General features: G+C 56.8%; 2 protein-coding genes across 4 annotated transcripts; both read left to right on the forward strand.

The window, feature by feature from the left end:
* The first annotated feature begins 998 nt into the window (after positions 1-998).
* CSF3R (colony stimulating factor 3 receptor) lies at positions 999-8,507 on the forward strand. 3 transcript variants are annotated; one of them, XM_068657706.1, is made up of 17 exons: positions 999-1,409; positions 1,849-1,937; positions 2,126-2,224; positions 2,485-2,784; positions 2,917-3,040; positions 3,159-3,328; positions 4,212-4,366; positions 4,788-4,941; positions 5,035-5,117; positions 5,246-5,459; positions 5,695-5,883; positions 6,106-6,207; positions 6,385-6,531; positions 6,729-6,869; positions 7,018-7,108; positions 7,270-7,351; positions 7,451-8,507. In XM_068657706.1, the coding sequence occupies exons 3-17, from the start codon at positions 2,152-2,154 to the stop codon at positions 7,943-7,945; spliced, it is 2,520 nt and encodes an 839-aa protein (XP_068513807.1). In that variant the 5' UTR covers positions 999-1,409; positions 1,849-1,937; positions 2,126-2,151; the 3' UTR covers positions 7,946-8,507. The 3 variants fall into 3 exon arrangements, with proteins under 3 accessions (XP_068513807.1, XP_068513808.1, XP_068513806.1); XM_068657707.1 differs by having other exon boundaries at positions 1,852-1,937; XM_068657705.1 differs by lacking the exon at positions 999-1,409 and having other exon boundaries at positions 1,898-2,024.
* A 30-nt stretch (positions 8,508-8,537) lies between these two features.
* On the forward strand, positions 8,538-15,530 carry MRPS15 (mitochondrial ribosomal protein S15). The gene is made up of 8 exons (XM_068657715.1): positions 8,538-8,697; positions 10,107-10,169; positions 10,422-10,497; positions 11,335-11,383; positions 12,170-12,254; positions 13,217-13,275; positions 14,425-14,616; positions 15,353-15,530. The coding sequence occupies exons 1-8, from the start codon at positions 8,613-8,615 to the stop codon at positions 15,470-15,472; spliced, it is 729 nt and encodes a 242-aa protein (XP_068513816.1). The 5' UTR covers positions 8,538-8,612; the 3' UTR covers positions 15,473-15,530.
* Positions 15,531-15,747: the final 217 nt, after the last annotated feature.

Here is a 15,747-nt window from a genome sequence, read left to right on the forward strand (position 1 = left end):
TTGTGAGAGTGACTCAGAGCCGGAGGGGAACTGAGAGAGCTGCTGTGGGGACGCATCCCCTCCTTCCACCCATCCCGCATCGAGCCCTCTCCCTGTGGAACAGGGGGACAAAGGAGCCCCGGGGGCAGGCACCCAGGGGTGCTCAGCCCCACAGACACCCGTGGGGACACCCAGCCGTGGCCCCGTGCCCGGCAGCTTGTTTTTGCCCGGTTTTGTGTTTACAGCTTTTGCCATCCCTCGCCGGTTCCCACGGAGATGCCCACGTCGCCATAGCTACCGGCACCGATATTCCTGCTCTCGGCAGTAAACAGCCTGCAAAGAAGATTTCCGTGGTCAAATGCTGGGGGTTGCTACACCCGAGGGGAATGTTGCAAGGCCCCCCCCTCCTGCCCCGCTGTGGGAAACGGCCCCCGTGGGGCTGCACTGGGATGGGGACGGAGCCCCCGAGCGTCCAGCCCCAGGGGGATGCCCACGTCTGGGTGCCCACCAAGGAGCTCGGCTGGGTTTTTCCCTCTTTGTTGAGCTTTTTGGTTGAAATCTTGTCCGAATGGCTGGAGATTGGGTGCTGGGAGCTGGGAGGGGGGGATTCAGGGAACAGCCCCGTGCTGGGGTCGGGGGTCTGCAAGGTGCGACGGCCACAGCCTGGAGAGCTCCATCCCAGCTCCACGGGAGGTGCTGTGGGTGCGCCCCCCACCCTGTCCCTCTGCATTTTGGGGAATATCAGCGTGGGGTGGGGAAGGGGGTCACGATCCCACGGCCCCACAGCCGGCAGCCTCAGCCCCACAGTCGGGCTGTTTGCAGCAGGGGTTGCGTGAGTGCCGAGCGGGGCGGCGCTGACGGCAAAACGCGTGCTCCGAATCCCGTAGTAAACACCCGTTTGCACAACAGCCCCAGCCGCCGTTGCGAAGGCCGTGGTGCGTGGCGGGTTGGGCAATCCCCTGTTTACCCCACGGGACGCGGGTTTCCCCGGGGAGCCGATGGCTCCCTGCCGCTGGTGGCACTGCCCGCAGAGCCACCCAGCAGCCGGGTGCCACCCAGGGCAAGGTGCGGCTGGAAAACCCCGCTCCAGCACCCCAAAACCGTGTCCCCGTCCGTTCCCCCACGCCGTGTCCCTCTCCGCAGCCCCAGTTTGGAGATGGTGGTGCTGGAGCGGGGAGGGCGGGGAGGCCGGGTGCTGCTCCCCGGTGCTGGATGCGTGCGTGCCGCCGGGCTCTTTCCTTCCTGCAGCGAGCGAGGCAGCCCAGCCTTCAGGGAAGTGTTTTGCAATCACCTTCTTCAGAGAGTCGCAGCAATTAACGGCGCTGGTTTTGAGGAACTAACGGGGAAAGCAGCATGTTGGCAAACGGGCTGAGCGCAGGGAGCTGGAGGCCGGCGCTGGGAGCGGGCGGTGACGGCGGCCGAACGGAGAGGTAGGGATGGGGCACGGGGAGCTGGGGTCCCCTCGGCCACGGGTGGCTCTGCCGGCCCCTGTTTGGCACAGCCACGTGTGCCAGGGGGTTGTGGTGCCGTGGGCTGGCTGCTTTCCTTCCGCCCACGCAGGACATCGGAGTGAGGGGAGAGGAGCTGAGAGCACTCGGAGCCGGGTGCTGGGATGGGGCAGGTGCCCAGCGCCAGGGGGATGAGGCTGGGACAGGGCACGGGGAGAGCTGGCAGCGGGACCCCTCCCAGCACAGCCATGGGATGCGGCGCCAGAAGTGCAGGGAGAGGGTGCAGGCAGCACCCCGAGGCCCTGCAGGCTCGGCCAGCCCTGCTGCGTCGCCTTCATTCATTCGTTTCCCTGTCTGAGCTTATCTCTGCTGCCTGAAACCCCGGCTCTAACCCCTGCTCAAACCACAAATCTCTCCCCAGCAGGGGCTGAAGACACCCGATACAAGCTCAGCCCGTGGTGCAGCGCAGCACAGGGCGTTTGTGCCCCGGAGAGCCGGCGCCGAGACCTGGTGAGCGGGGTCTGCTGGTGGGGAGACCCAAAGGGACTCCTACAGCCCGGGGACAGACCTGTCCGTGCTGCAGGGGGGCAGCTGCAGGTGATGCCAAGGGGATGTCGTCCTCCAGGAACAATCCCCGGCCGTCACGGGCTCCTCTATCCCTCCGAGCCCCTTCCCAACTCGCTGCGTCTCCGTTCCAGGTGATGCCAAAGCCACGGAGCAGACCATGGCCAGGCGCGGTGTGGGGACGCCCTTGCTGCTGCTGCGGCTCTCCCTGCTCCTGCTCCTCCGCCTGGGCGGTGAGTGGGGACCCGGCCCCGTGCCCCCAAAGTCCCCAAGGCACCCAGTGCCCATCCCACCGGCCGGGGCTGTGCTGGGGACAGGAGCACCGGCAGGATGGGGCCCGGCACGGCTGTGAAAGGCTTGCCCAACGCCCAGCTCTTCCCCTCCGGCGGCTGCGGGGCCCCTCTCAGGAAAGGAGCCCTGCTCCTGCCCTGCCTTGGTGCCGGGGGGGCTGAGACGGCTTTGTCACAGCCGTACCCACTCTCCCTTCCTGCAGGGACCCTCGGCTGTGCCTCGGTGGAGGTGGGCTCGCCCGTGGTGCCGCTGGGCTCGGCCGTCACGGCGTCGTGCAGCGTGCGCAGCAGGCTGTGCCGCGGGCTGCAGGGCGGGCGGGCACGGATCTCCTGGATGCTGGACAACGAGACGGTGGCCGGGAGCCAGGGCCGCGGCGCGGGGGACACCGAGGTGTCCAACCTGACCCTGCCCCAGTTCAACCGCACGCAGGCCAAGCTGTGGTGCTGGGTGGAGTGGAACGGGACCAAGCAGCGGGTTGGCCTGGCCGAGATCCGGGCAGGCTGTAAGTCCACCACGCACACATCTCCCCTCGAGGCACCGCCATCCCTGTGTGCTCCCCACAAGGTGGCTGTGGCTTCTCCAGACCCAAAATGAGGCATTTTGCCCAGCTCCTCTCCTGGCTGCTCTCTCCTAGACCCCCCTGCCAAGCCCTCCAACCTCAGCTGCCTGCTCAACCTCAGTGACTACGGGCTGACGTGCCACTGGCAGCCGGGAGCCGACAGCCACCTCCCCACCAGCGTGGTGCTCAAATGCTCCACGTAAGCCCTGCTGGGGGACACCATCCCCATTCCTTCCCTTCGGCTGCGTATCCCAGCCCTCTCCCCACCGACCCAGCCCGTCCTCTGCCCCCTGAGCCCACCCATCTCCCCCCTGCAGGAGCAGAGCCCCGGCGGTGACGGGCTGCACCCCTCAAGGTGGCCGCAGCCACTGCACGGTGCCGCGGCGCCTGCTGCAGCTGTACGGGCAGATGGAGATCTGGGTGGCCGCCTCCAACGCGCTGGGCACGGCCGAATCCGAGCGCCTCCGCCTCGACCCCATGGACGTCGGTGAGTGACGGCTGCCGCCGGCCTCCCCACGCACAAACGAGGGCCCGGAGAGACTAATTATCGGTGAGGGAGGGATATTAGAGCGCCGTTAGAGCGTGTCAGGCTCCCAGGTCGTATTTTACAGGCAGGTTGCCGTGATAAATGGCTTGCTGAGATGAATAGGTGCCAGCGCCGCGTTTCAGAGCTGTGCGGCGCGCGCCGGCGGGTTACGAGCCGTCGGTTGACCCGCTGCACTCTACAACTCTCTCCAGCAATTGATTCCCCATTTATTCAGGAGCTCCGTTAATAATGCATCCGGCTCCCATCAACTATTTATAACGGGAACCTTCCCAGACACCGTGAGGCGTCCTGCTGGGGACGGGCTGCCAGCCAACCAGCCCAGCCGCCCCACTCGGAGCGGGTCCTCGCCCCCATAGGGACACAGATCTGCTGCCTTCCTGGGCTGTGCACCGATCCTGCACCCCTCGGGGTGCTTCTTTCCCTTGTAGGAGTTAGCTCAGCCCGTGGTGTAAACCAGCTCTGGCGCCGTGCTCCTGAGCATCATCCCCATGTCCCAGTGTGGGGTGGGCACAGCCGGTGGAAACGGGGCAGCCCCTGCCCACCACGGGGCCAGCTGCAAATCTTTTGGTTCCTAAAGAAAAAGATGAATTTCCCCAGGCTCTCCCCGTGTGCTGCAGGTTGCTTGCACCTCATTGCTCTCCAGCTCCTGCCCTTTCTCGCAAAGTCTTGCCCAAAACATTTTGGGGAGGCTCCTCCCCTGCCCCCCAACCCTGAGCTCAGCACCCAGCCCCGCTGGGGTTCGAGGCGTTGGCAGCCCCATACCAGGATGCGGCCCCGGCACAGCCCCTCGGATGCCCCCAGCTCCCCCCATCTCTCCCTGCAGCCCAGCTGGAGCCCCCGGCCCTGCGGAGCATCCAGTCCATGCCCCCCCAGACCGACTGCGTCACCCTGGCCTGGGCGGTGGCACCGAGCAGCGCGCACATGGAGCTGTGGTGTGAGCTGCGCTACCGGCCCCCCGAGGACCCCAACTGGGTGCTGGTGAGTGCTACTGGGGGCAGCGGGGCCCTGGGGACTGCAGGAACCAGGGCATCCCCCCTGCTCCGAGCTCAGCCAGGTTTTGTGCCCTGCTTTCTGCACCCTTGGGCACATCCAGGGGCAGGTTGCAGCCCCCAGGTCCCTCCCAGGAGGGATGCTGTGGTGCCATCGTAGTGGCTCCCTGCCTTCAAAACCCAAGGGCAGTGCTTATGGGGTCAGAACCTGAGCCTGGTCCTGATCCCAACCAGAGCAGCTCCCTCTTTTTCCCCTCCTTGGAGGGGGAAGATGATGATGGGACACATGCAGTGACCAGAGGACCGCAGGGTGCCCCTCATCCCCACACCAGTACACAGCTCCTGGGGCCGTACCCCACAGCTGGATGGGGTTTGGAGGCAGGAGCTGACTCTGTTCTGGCTGCCCCCAGGTCACTGGCATCGTCGGCCAGGCCGGCACGGCGCAGTGCTGCGGGCTGCTTTTCGGGACCCCGTACCTCTTCCAGATGCGCTGCCGGCGGCACTCGGCTCACGGCCACTGGAGCGAGTGGAGCGCGGCCAGGAACCACACCACCCACGAGAAAGGTGGGCACAGATTGGTCTGGGGGGGGGCCCCGCACACCCCCTGAGCAGCGTGGCTGCAAGGACACCGCCACGCTCACCCCCGTCCCACTACAGCCCCCACGGGGAAGCTGGACGCCTGGTGGAGCACGCGGCCGGACCCGGCAGGCAGGAGGCTGGAGGTGCAGCTGTGGTGGAAGGTGAGCGCGTGTGGGGAGCATGGGGTGTTGCCTTCGGGGCCGAGCACCCCCTGTAAGCCCCATGGGGAGCACAGGGCATTGCCTTCAGGACCTTGCACCATCCCCTGTAAGCCCCCGTCTGCGCCCAGGCCCCGAGGCAACGGGAGGCAAACGGGCATTTGCTGGGGTACCGCGTGGCTCTGGGGCCCCGGAGGAGAGGCAGGGAGCCCCCGACTGTCTGCAACACTTCTGACACCCACTGCGACTTCACCGCCCCAGCGGGGACCAGGAGGGTTTACCTCTCAGCCTACAACGCCGCCGGCGAGTCGGCAGCGACCGAGGTCGTGCTCCTGGAGAGGAAAGGTGAGGGTCTGAAAGAGCACCTCTCGTGGGCTGAAAGATTCCCCCCTCATAGGGGTTTGGGTGGCGTTTCTAACGTGGCTGCAGCCCCCAGGGAGGGTGAGCACCCGCGGGGCTCCCAAAGGGGCTCCCCACGAGGCTCCCTGGCAGCGTGCAGGGGCAGGGGGGGCTCTTGGCTGCAGGGAGCAGGGCTGGGCTGCTCCCCTCTGCCCTCAGCCCCGTGGCTGTCCCCACACAGGTCAGCCCCTGGCTGGGCTCCGGGCCGTACCCGCAGGTGAACGAAGCCTCTGGGTGCACTGGGAGGCACCCCGGGCCCCGGTGGCCGCCTACGTGCTGGAGTGGCAGCGGGTGGCCTCGGAGCCCGGCCACTGCAGCACCTGCTGGCAGATGGAGCGCGATGGGGCCGCCACCTCTGCCCTCATCCAGGGTAAGCAGGGGGTTTGGGGCAGGTTTCAGGGGGGTCCCAGCCAGCTCTGCAGGGTTTTATGCCCCAGGGTCTCTCCTGGGGCTCCCAGCAGTAAATCCTGCCCCAAGCCCACATCACACACTCCCTCCCTGCTCTCCATCTGCTCCCCAGGGGCTGGCACAACCGGGGGGGCTCAGCAGGCAGGACCCCCAGCCCGCAGCCCCCCTCTGCTCTCCGTTGCAGATGGCATCGAGCCCTTCCAGCGCTACAACATCTCGGTGTGCCCCCTCTACAAGGATGCCGTCGGGACGCCCGCCCACACAGCAGCCTACTCCAGGCAGAAGGGTGCGTGCACTGCCCGCACCTCCCCTCAGGACCCACCTTGGTTCCCCACATGCCCCAAATTTAGGGGCTCAGCCCACCGGGCTGGGATTTGGCTTGCCGTGGCTGCACAGAGTCCCCCTGGGGCACAGAGGCAGCAGCTCAGCGCCGTGCTCAGCCGCTTGTCCCGCTCCCTTCCAGCACCATCCCACGCGCCGAAGCTGCACCTGAAGAGCATCAGCAAGGCCCACGCGGAGCTCTGCTGGGACCCGGTGGCCGTTGAGCTGCAGAACGGTTTTATCACCAACTACACCATCTTCTGGGCCAACAGCACCGCCGAGGTGGCCAGTGAGTCCCGGCCCCGTGCCCTGCCCCTCCTTGGCTGTCCATGGCATTGGGGTTGGAACTGGGTGGGCTTTAAGGTCCCTTCCAACCCAAACCCTCCCCTAATTTTATGATTGTGCCCATCCACTCTGCCGGGCAGCCCTCGGTCAGGCTGTCCAGGGCATGGCCCAGCCCTTCCAGCAGCCCCCGTGCCTCCGCAGGTGCCGTTGTGAATTCCTCCTTCAATTCCTTCATCATCCGGGACCTGAAGCCATCGACCCTCTACAAAGTGCACATCATGGCCTCCACGGTCGGCGGCAGCACCAACGGCACCAGCCTCACCCTGGTGACCATGGTGCTGGGTGAGCATGGACGTGGGGGGTTTTGGGGATGCTGGAGGGGTATGAGGGGACCCACCGGAGCCAGCTCCTGCCCCAAATTTGCCCCACCGCTGTCCCCACCAGTCTGCAAGGGGCACTTCTTGCCGTGACCCCGTCCCCTGCTTTCCAGATGACATCGAGATCCAGATCCTCTTCCTGACCCTGGGGCTGATCTTCGTCCTGCTCACAGCCCTGCTGATTTGCTTCCAGAAGAACGGGAGGTGAGCGCTGAGAGCCCCCCTGCGGGGTCGGGACCAGGCTCTGCATGAGGCTGGAGCTGCCCTCGTCCCCAGAGGGGCTGAAGGCAGGGAGGGGACGGCTCCAGCCCCACAGTAGCCAGCTCCTGGGCACCGCGCTGACCCCCTCATTGTGTCACCCCCAGGGTGAAGCAGCAGTTCTGGCCCAGCGTCCCCGACCCAGCCAACAGCAGCCTGGGCAAGTGGGTGCCAGCAGAGCTGCAGCAGGTGAGACCTCTGGGGCCTCCCCTGCACAATGCTGGGAGGGGGACACACAAAAGGGGACCCTACAAACACGGCCGTGCCATCAACACGCTGTTCCTCCAGGAGCCTCCGCAAGTGCCCAGTGTGAAGGAGCCCGGCCTGGCGACCATTTCTACCGTCACGGTGTTGGAAAGAGCAGCAGGGAAGCAGGCACCCGTTTGGGGCAAGGATGCCCCTGCAGAGACCACCGTTGCCTTCCCTGGGGTACCCCAGCCCTATGTGCAGCAGGACGGCCCCAGCAGGGCCACAGGGCCAGGCACCGGCTCCTACGGGAGCAGTGAGACCGTGCAGTACGCGCAGGTGGCAGGGGACGGCTACAAGGGCCAGCAGCACGTCCCGTGTCGCCTCTACCTCCGCTCCAGCTCCACACAGCCCCTGCTTTTCGACCGCAGCCCCAGCCCCAAACCCTACGAGAACCTGTGGTTCCATGGGGCCGCCCCCAGCCACGGCTGCCGGGGGGCCGGGGGCTTCTTGGAGGAGCCCCTCATCGACTTCCCCCTGCTGCAGGGCCTGCAGATCAGCGGGGCCGAGGAGCTCCACGACTTCCAGCGGTGTTAATGGCGCCATCCTATTATGGGACCAAAGACCCCGGACCAAACCCCACTCCATGATCCCCCCCCTGCGCCCCCCAAGCTGGGCATGGAGCCTCTCTTCTGTTGACCCCAAGAGCCTGCAGCCCCCAGGGGTGCTCTGTGGGGACCCTGGGCTTGTCCCTTTTGCTTTCCCATCCCTTTTTTTTCCCATCCCTTTTGCTCTCCCATCCCCTTTGCCCTCCCCTCCTGTCCCCCACGCCCCCCAAGCTGGGTACGGAGCCCCCCTCCTGCTGCCCCCCAAGGCCCTGCAGCCCCAAGGGGTGCTCTGTGGGGACCATGGGCCTGTCCCTTTTGCTTCCCCACCCCCTTCACCCTCCTGTCCCCTTTATTTTCCCCCTCTACCCCTGTCCCCCCCCACGACCCCACAGCCTGGCTGTGAGGCGCAGGCAACCCCTCCCTGCAGAGCAGCCCTAACCGGGGGGCTCCCAGTGCTGCGTCCCCGCCCCCCCTGATAACAACAACCCCAAACAAAACAAAATAACAACAAAAATAAAAATAAACTGGGATCAGCCCGGGGTGGGCGCCCATTTTGGGGGATTTTTTGGGGGACACATCGATGCGCTCGGCGATCGCTGGGCGGCGGCGGCGCCTGGGCAAGATGGCGGCGCCCAGGGCGGCGGGGCCCTGAGGAGATGGGGGCGATGGCGGCGCTGGGCCGCGGCCTGGCGGGGGCGGCCTCCGCCGTCCTGGGGGGCGGCCATCGAAGGGCAGCGGCCGGTGAGGGGCCGTGGGGGTGCGGGGCGGCCCGGGGAGGGAGCCGGGAGAGGGAGAGAAGGGGAGGGAGCGGAGGGGAGGGTAGAAAGGTGAGGGGGGCTCGGGGCGGGCAGCAACCTGAGGGGGGGTCCTGACGGGGATGGGGGAGCCCCCGCGGGGCTGAGGTGGGCCTCAAGGGACAGAGGTGGCCATAAAGTGGGAGAGGTGGCCCCCAAGGTGGTAGGGGTGGCCCCCCGGGGGTCATGGGGCTGGGTGGCCCTGGGGAGGGGACAGGGGTTGGGGGTGCTGCGGGGGAGGTGGGGAGGGCACGGGGGGGGCCGTAAGGCGAGAGGGGGACGGGGGTGGGCGGTGTGGGGTGAGTGTGGGGCTGGGAGTGGGGTGAGTGGGGCTGGGCGGCCCCCTGTGTGCTGGGGCTGAGGGGACTGGGGTGGGTAGGGGGTGGGTGAGGGGTTTTGAGGCTCAAAGGGGAGGTGGGCAGGGGGCTGAGGGCTGGGGACGGCCTGCGGGGCTGCTCCGAGCACCTCGGGGCTGTGCTGAAGTAGCTGAGGTGGCCCTGACACCAAGGGTCCAAGCCCCATCACCAAGGGTCCCTTGGGTGCAGCACGCCTGCGTGCCCAAAACTGGCCCTGAGCTGATCCAAGGCGCAGATCACAGCCCCAGCGTTGTTTCTGTGCGTGCTGCTGTGGCACAGGCCACACGAGAGGGCTGACTGAGCCGTGGAGAGATCTGCCCTGCGCTGAGCACGTGTCCTGCGAGCCAGGGCTCAGGTCTGGTGCCTCCCAGCTGCAGAGTTTCGCTAGCTTGCTGCTCAGCAAACTCCGTTTGTAGGCAGGACTGGCGAATTCTATACTTGAAAGAATGCTTGAATAATCTCAAGCAGGTGTTGATACCAACATCAAAGCCTAGAAAGGGCAGTTGTAAGAGTTCTTTCTAGTCTTGGAACTCAGGATACTGATGAATATCCTTGTCTGTACCAAGGTGTGCCGGTCAAAGGTTTTTGCTGCGTCTCTCTGCCACTGGCATAGTTCAGAGCAGCCCATTTAACTTGCGTGTGAAATTATTGGCATTAAATAATCAATTTAAATCCTTTAAATGAACGCAGTTCAGCTGGAGAACCTTCCGTTATGTTTAGCAGCAGGCCAAGCACTTGTGATCTCTTCCTGCTAGCCCTGTTCTTTTTTTCATTTGAGTTGGCTTCACCCGTTTGTTTTAGCACCAGTGTGAGGACGACGCTGAAACTGTTCCATGCTGCCTGTGGGACAAAAGACCTAAGTTGGTTACAAATCATCTTGGAGTCTACATACTCTGACCAGTTTTCTAGTACAGGCTGGGCAGTGTTTAATGAGTACATAGGTAGAAAAGTGCAAACAATCTAATAAATCTTTGTGTGTTTTTTTTTTTTTTTCATCAAGTTTGCAGTGCCTTTATTCAGCCAGCAAGATGTTACGCCAGACCTGTGAGAAGAAAGATAAGAGGTATGTCAGGATTGGTGGGAGAAAGTGGCAAAATTTTACTGTTGATGCTATCGGAGTTGTACTCTAATGCAGCAGGAAGAGGGGGTATTTGGGGAAATTTGCATCTTTTTCACTTTAAAGATGCAGATGTACACTGCTTGTGAGAAGAGAGAGGAAACATAATATCTGCTGCAGGAATTTGCATCTCTGCAGCTTGAGGGGTGATTACAAAGGTGAGGGAGCCAGGCTTACTGCCTTATTTTTCCTTTGTAGACATCCCCAGCCATTTGGATGATCTTCCTCCAACAATGATGAAGAAAGAGTATGCCAATGTCCCGATAATAAATAGGTATGATACAGCAAAAAGGCACGGCTAATCTCTTGAGAGCTTTGTAGCTTAGATTCATGTAACCACCATCTGTGGAACATGTCAGCTGCTCAATAATGAATGTTCTGTGGTCACAGCTACGCAATTAAAAAGAAAATAACAAAATTGCAAGCCACCACTGTTTGTGACTGTGTTAGGTTTCTGTTTAATTAATGTAAGATACACTGAGCATGTTTCTCAGAAGTGCTGTTTGTCCACATCTTTTGTGGACTTTGTCTACATCCGTAGAAAAAGAAATAATCTTGACATGATAAAAATAACCTTCTTAGAAATAATCTATGCCTGTCTCGAAAACAGGTGTTAAAGAGTCTACAATTAAACAACTTAAAATGAGAGGCTACTTCTGATATCTGGGCCTGGAGTTCTGCGTTTTTATGCTTTGATTCCAGAACTCTTCATGTGTGGTGCATGGAGAGCCCCCAGTGGTGTAACTGAGACTTTCACAAGTCTTTGAAGGAGCAGGTCTTAGTAATTATTTTGTCCTTGGCTACTTACCTGGTGGTTAACCTTTAGCACGCAGTTTGCAGGCATTGTTGTTTTTGGAACTTCAGCGTGATTTGAAATAATTCATACAGTGCTTCCTACAGAAGCTTGATGCTTCCGTGATTTTCAGCCATTATTTTTCTTTGGAATACAGAAATAGCTCGTGGCTGACAGGTTTAGGAGGGGGGGAGAGTCACTGTAAACCTGCAGAATAAATTTGAGGGAAGTTAATGTGTTCTGAAAAGCTAGCTTCATTCCTGTTGTTAAATATACCTGGTTTCTAAGCTTATAAACCAATCTGCAATCTCCTTACAGCGTTGATGACGTAGTGAAAAGATTATTGTCACTGGAAATGGCAAGCCAGGTTAGTGTCATTTTACATGCATAAAAACTAGATGGTTTGTCAAACACGTTGGTGTAACTTACCTGTATTATTAAATGCCCTACATTTACTCTTGTTTTAAATGCTGCTTGGTGGATGCAGATCTGGGGCTATTAAATACGTGAGGATGATAAGTCTTGCATGCTCTTAAAATTTATTATGGAGTTGTCTTTATGATAATAATTGCATATTAAAATTGGGTAATAAAGTATTCCGTGAGCACAGGAGGAGATGCAGCTGCGTTGTGTTATTGGTGGCGGTTGGGCTGTATTACAGAAGTAGTACGCTGGGCAGCAGGTGTTCTTCAAATGACTTTTATTTTTTGTATGCCCAGAAAACAAGTAAGCAAAGCAGAACAGCATCACAAAGATCTTACTGTTCCTTGATGCCTACCACCTAAGCTTAAAAAGATGCAAAAAGTGAAGGCAGCTACCATGTGAGACCAGCTTTGGTTCTGTTTCTGCTGCTCATGAGGGTGTCAGGACCTCTTCACCACCCTTCTTTTTTAATTTTGGGAAGAAGGATGTGCCTGGACTCTCAGCAGAAAACAGAATCACTGTTGTTGAGATCTTTTGTGCTCCTTCCTTGCTGTACTCTGAGCACTATCCTACGTGCAGTACGTCCCTTTTTTGCAGCAATACTTACACCTTTTGCGATGGACATCAAGTAAAGCTACAAAGCCTTTATCTGGGAATTTGGGAAGAGATGTGGAGTGTCTCAGACCTGCAGTGTTCCTCAGAAAGTGACAAGTTCTTTTGTTGTCCACAGAAGGAGAAAATGAAGATAAAGACACAGCAGCTGGTGGAGAAGGTCAGGAGGTCTCCTGATGACAATGGCTCCTTTGAGGTGCAAAGTAAGTTAAAAGAAGCAGAAGGATATTGTTGGCAGATGATAGTTCACTTTGCCTTTATTCAGCTATTCCCACCCTATCACTTCAAGTTTCCTGTATCAGCTAGGAAAATCTCTCAGGAGAGCACCTGAGGGGCAGGTAGCCTGCGGTACAGGCTGGGGTGCTTACAAGAGATTTGCTGAGGAAGGCTCAGCTCACTTTTGGTGAAAGAAATGTGAAATACCTGAAATGTAGGGGCACAATTGGCTCTGTTCCAGTTATATTTATTACAAGTGTCTGCAAGGATAGTTTCCAAATCACTACTTGATATCCACCCTCTAAAGGCCGCATGTGCATTATTCTGCTTGAAATGCTTACATGACATGAACCATTGCACAGCATCCATTACCAGAATGAAATGCTAGATTCAGCCTTGGAAGCCAAATTTCCTTGTGCATAGGCAAGTTCTGCCTGAAGCACAGTGTAGGGATAGTGCAGAGATGAAGGCCATACTGCCATTGACCAGAATGTTCTCTGCTATCATTAATAAAGGCCTTCAGTTTCTCAGGCTGCCACCAGCACCATTTCCAAAATCGAAAACCTTGAAAGCCGGATGCAGCTGTTAGGAAAAGCTCTTAAACTGTGTCTGTTCCTCCAAGGCTTAAACCAAGGGAGATGAAATAAATGTAAATTCACCAGTAATTCAGCAAAGCAAGAGGCCTTACAAATAAATTCATGTGATCAGCTGTTAAAATATTAACCTCTAATCAGGCAGCTTGATAATAGTAATAGTTCCTGCTTGGGTTAATGTGGGTTATATTTTGTGTTTTGTTTACCATTTACTGTGCAATAGTATTTGCTGTGGTGCAGTGGGTACGCGTAAGAATAGCAGTCTGCAACTGGCAATTTGAAGGAAACGTAAATGACACCATCTCACCCTGGAAAGCTTCTGCTCTCTCATGGCTTCTTATGTCTGTCCTTTATAGCTGCTATATTGACTGCCAAGATACGCACTTACGAGGAGCATCTTCAGAGACATCCCAAGGTAACTGTCAGTGATCTGAGCCCATGCATGCGAGACAACAGCTGTTCAGGTTGTTTTCTGAGTTGAGAACAAAGGGATTTTGATTCTGGGGATTAGGGCTTTGCTAAGATGGTTTATAAAATAGCAGTAACTGTTCCTTGTTGTCAGTCTGGGAAATTGCTGGCTCAGTCACAGCTATGTTCTCACCCACTGAAATGTGGAATGTGTTTTATTTTTGTTACTGGATTGTTGGGAATGCCTGAGCAGATACATTTCAATGGAGTTTAGCTAAATTCGGTTTTGCTGCAGATACAGTTCTGTTGCTTAGTGTTCAACATAACTAGTGTGATCACTACAGCTGTATTCTCCATCTGGTCTGCCTTTAGCACAGTCCTGTCCACTAAATATTTCTAATGTCATAATGACCATTTCCCTACCTAAAGCTGCTTGGGTTCAAGTCCAAACTGAAAACATCACAACTGTATGTTTCTGAAAAGATCTACTGAAGATTCCTAATGTAGTGGAAAAGGTGGGAAGTGGATTAATCGACTGTTTTTTAAAAAAGTTCATAAGTATTAGGTAATCACAAAAGTTCGAAGAGTAAAACAGAACAGAATTCAGTTTAAAGAACGTAAAAATTGTGCCAAATGTACAGCAGAAAAGACCTTTTGAAATTACTTGGCTCAAGCCTGGTTTTAGACAAATTGCTTGTAAAGGGTAGAGTGATTTCTTCCACGAGATTGCCCTGGACGGCATGGATCAAGCTATGCATATTCTCTTCCAAAGAACAATTCAAACTGTGAAATAGAGCCAAGTTAGATTTTATCTTTACATTTAAATTCTGGAAAAGCAAAAAATAAATAGTTCCAGAAATAACACGGAAGCATACGTTTCAGAGGGGAAGCAGAGTTTTTAGCTGGTAGACTTCTCCCACAGTTTTTGCCTCCAAGTCTTTGCAGCTTGGAAAAAGCAATTTCAGTGCAAAGTAAATTAAGTCTTCACAGATCTTCTAGTAGTGATCTAATGTTCTTGTGGTATCTGCTGAGAAAAATTGTTCTAAGATACTGTCCTTAACCTGATTGTTTCCTTTTAGCCATAATTTGGTCTAAGTAATTTATTGGAATGGAAGTACAATCTTTTGCAATCTAGTGAACATTAAGTCCTTTATAGGATAAAAGTAACCGTCGTCTCATGCTGATGGCCATGGATCGCCGGAAGAAACTACTTGCATATCTTCGCCGTGTCCGCTACGATGCCTTTGAAAACACCTGCAAGCAGCTGAATATCCAGTATGCACTACCCCCTGCCTACTCCCGACGGGTCACCAAGCGCTGGGTCGTAAAGAAGGCATTTTGTATCAAGGTAAAAGCAAACCAGAGCAAAAGCTATGTAACTGGAGTAGGAAAAATCTCTTCATAGAGGGCACAATTAAAACAGAAAGGGCTGATGCATAATAGTCCTTTAAATCTGTGTTTTGAATTTGAGGAGATGATGATGACAGTAGAACAAAACAAGCTTGACAAAAAAAAAAAAAAACAACACAAAAGGCACTTAGGCCGTGGGCAGTGAAGCGTGTACTGACTGAGGGTGTACTGTGGTTAAGAACTTCAGGTTGAGCTGCTAGTTTGCTCAGAAATGCATGATTCTAAACAGCTTTTCTTCCAAGCCTGGTGTGGGGAACTAATGTGTAAGACTATTAAGTTTGATGGCAATTTTAGAACAGAAATGTGGTTATGGCCACTGGCTCCTCTCATTTTCTCTAAATGTATTGCGGTGACTGACCAGAATCAAAGCTAGACAATGCTCAGTCTATAAATATTAAATCTCAATCCAACTAAATTATAAGTAAAAGACTGGATAGCTATAACTGAATATCAGAGAGTGGTACCCTAGAACATAGGCTGCTTGGAGTCCTGGAGGAGGAAAGGGCAAGGAGCTGATCTCACTGAAATACATTGCGTGCCTTCTGGCCTCCGCTGCAGGAACTCATCAGATCCATGCTGTGTGTCGCAATGAGCAGCAGCGGCAGAATGGTTGTAATCAGCAGCAGACAGCTTTGTCTTTCCCCTTCTCTCACCTGCTTATGCTCCTCCTGCAGGTTTTTCAGGAGGCGCGGAAGCTGAAAGCACCAGAAAGGCTAAAGAAGAGGAGAGAGTGGCAAGCAAAAGCCAGAGCTGCAAAAGAGAAGCAGGTGCAGAGCGAAGGGACAGCTGTGTAGCTGCACATTGGGTTTGTGATACAGCCAGTCTCTCCAAAAATAAACAACTACCAAAAGGCTTGTCGACTTTGCTTAAGTGCATGCGTGATCTGTGCCGTGTGAGTACCCAAAAAAGTGCAGTAAGCGATTTAAGTGTTTTAGAAGTTTAAGACTGCTTCCTTGGACCATGTCCTGAGCAGCCTGTGCTGTGCTGAGAGGAGCGCTGGGGGCTTTATCAGCATGCCTTTGGCAGGGAAAGGCAGTGATGTCTTCAAGTGAAAGCACCTTTGAGTAGT

The sequence above is a fragment of the Anas acuta genome, chromosome 21 (assembly GCF_963932015.1).
Source record: "Anas acuta chromosome 21, bAnaAcu1.1, whole genome shotgun sequence".
In the NCBI taxonomy this organism is placed as follows: Eukaryota; Metazoa; Chordata; class Aves; order Anseriformes; family Anatidae; genus Anas; species Anas acuta.

Coding starts and splice junctions, on each gene's coding strand:
- CSF3R (XM_068657706.1), top strand. CDS start 2,152: ATGGCCAGGCGCGGTGTGGGGACGCCCTTGCTGCTGCTGCGGCTCTCC. Junction 2,785..2,916: donor GGCCGAGATCCGGGCAGGCT/GTAAGTCCACCA, acceptor GCTCTCTCCTAG/ACCCCCCTGCCAAGCCCTCC. Junction 6,870..7,017: donor CCTGGTGACCATGGTGCTGG/GTGAGCATGGAC, acceptor CCTGCTTTCCAG/ATGACATCGAGATCCAGATC.
- MRPS15 (XM_068657715.1), top strand. CDS start 8,613: ATGGGGGCGATGGCGGCGCTGGGCCGCGGCCTGGCGGGGGCGGCCTCC. Junction 8,698..10,106: donor CCATCGAAGGGCAGCGGCCG/GTGAGGGGCCGT, acceptor TTTTTCATCAAG/TTTGCAGTGCCTTTATTCAG. Junction 11,384..12,169: donor CACTGGAAATGGCAAGCCAG/GTTAGTGTCATT, acceptor TGTTGTCCACAG/AAGGAGAAAATGAAGATAAA.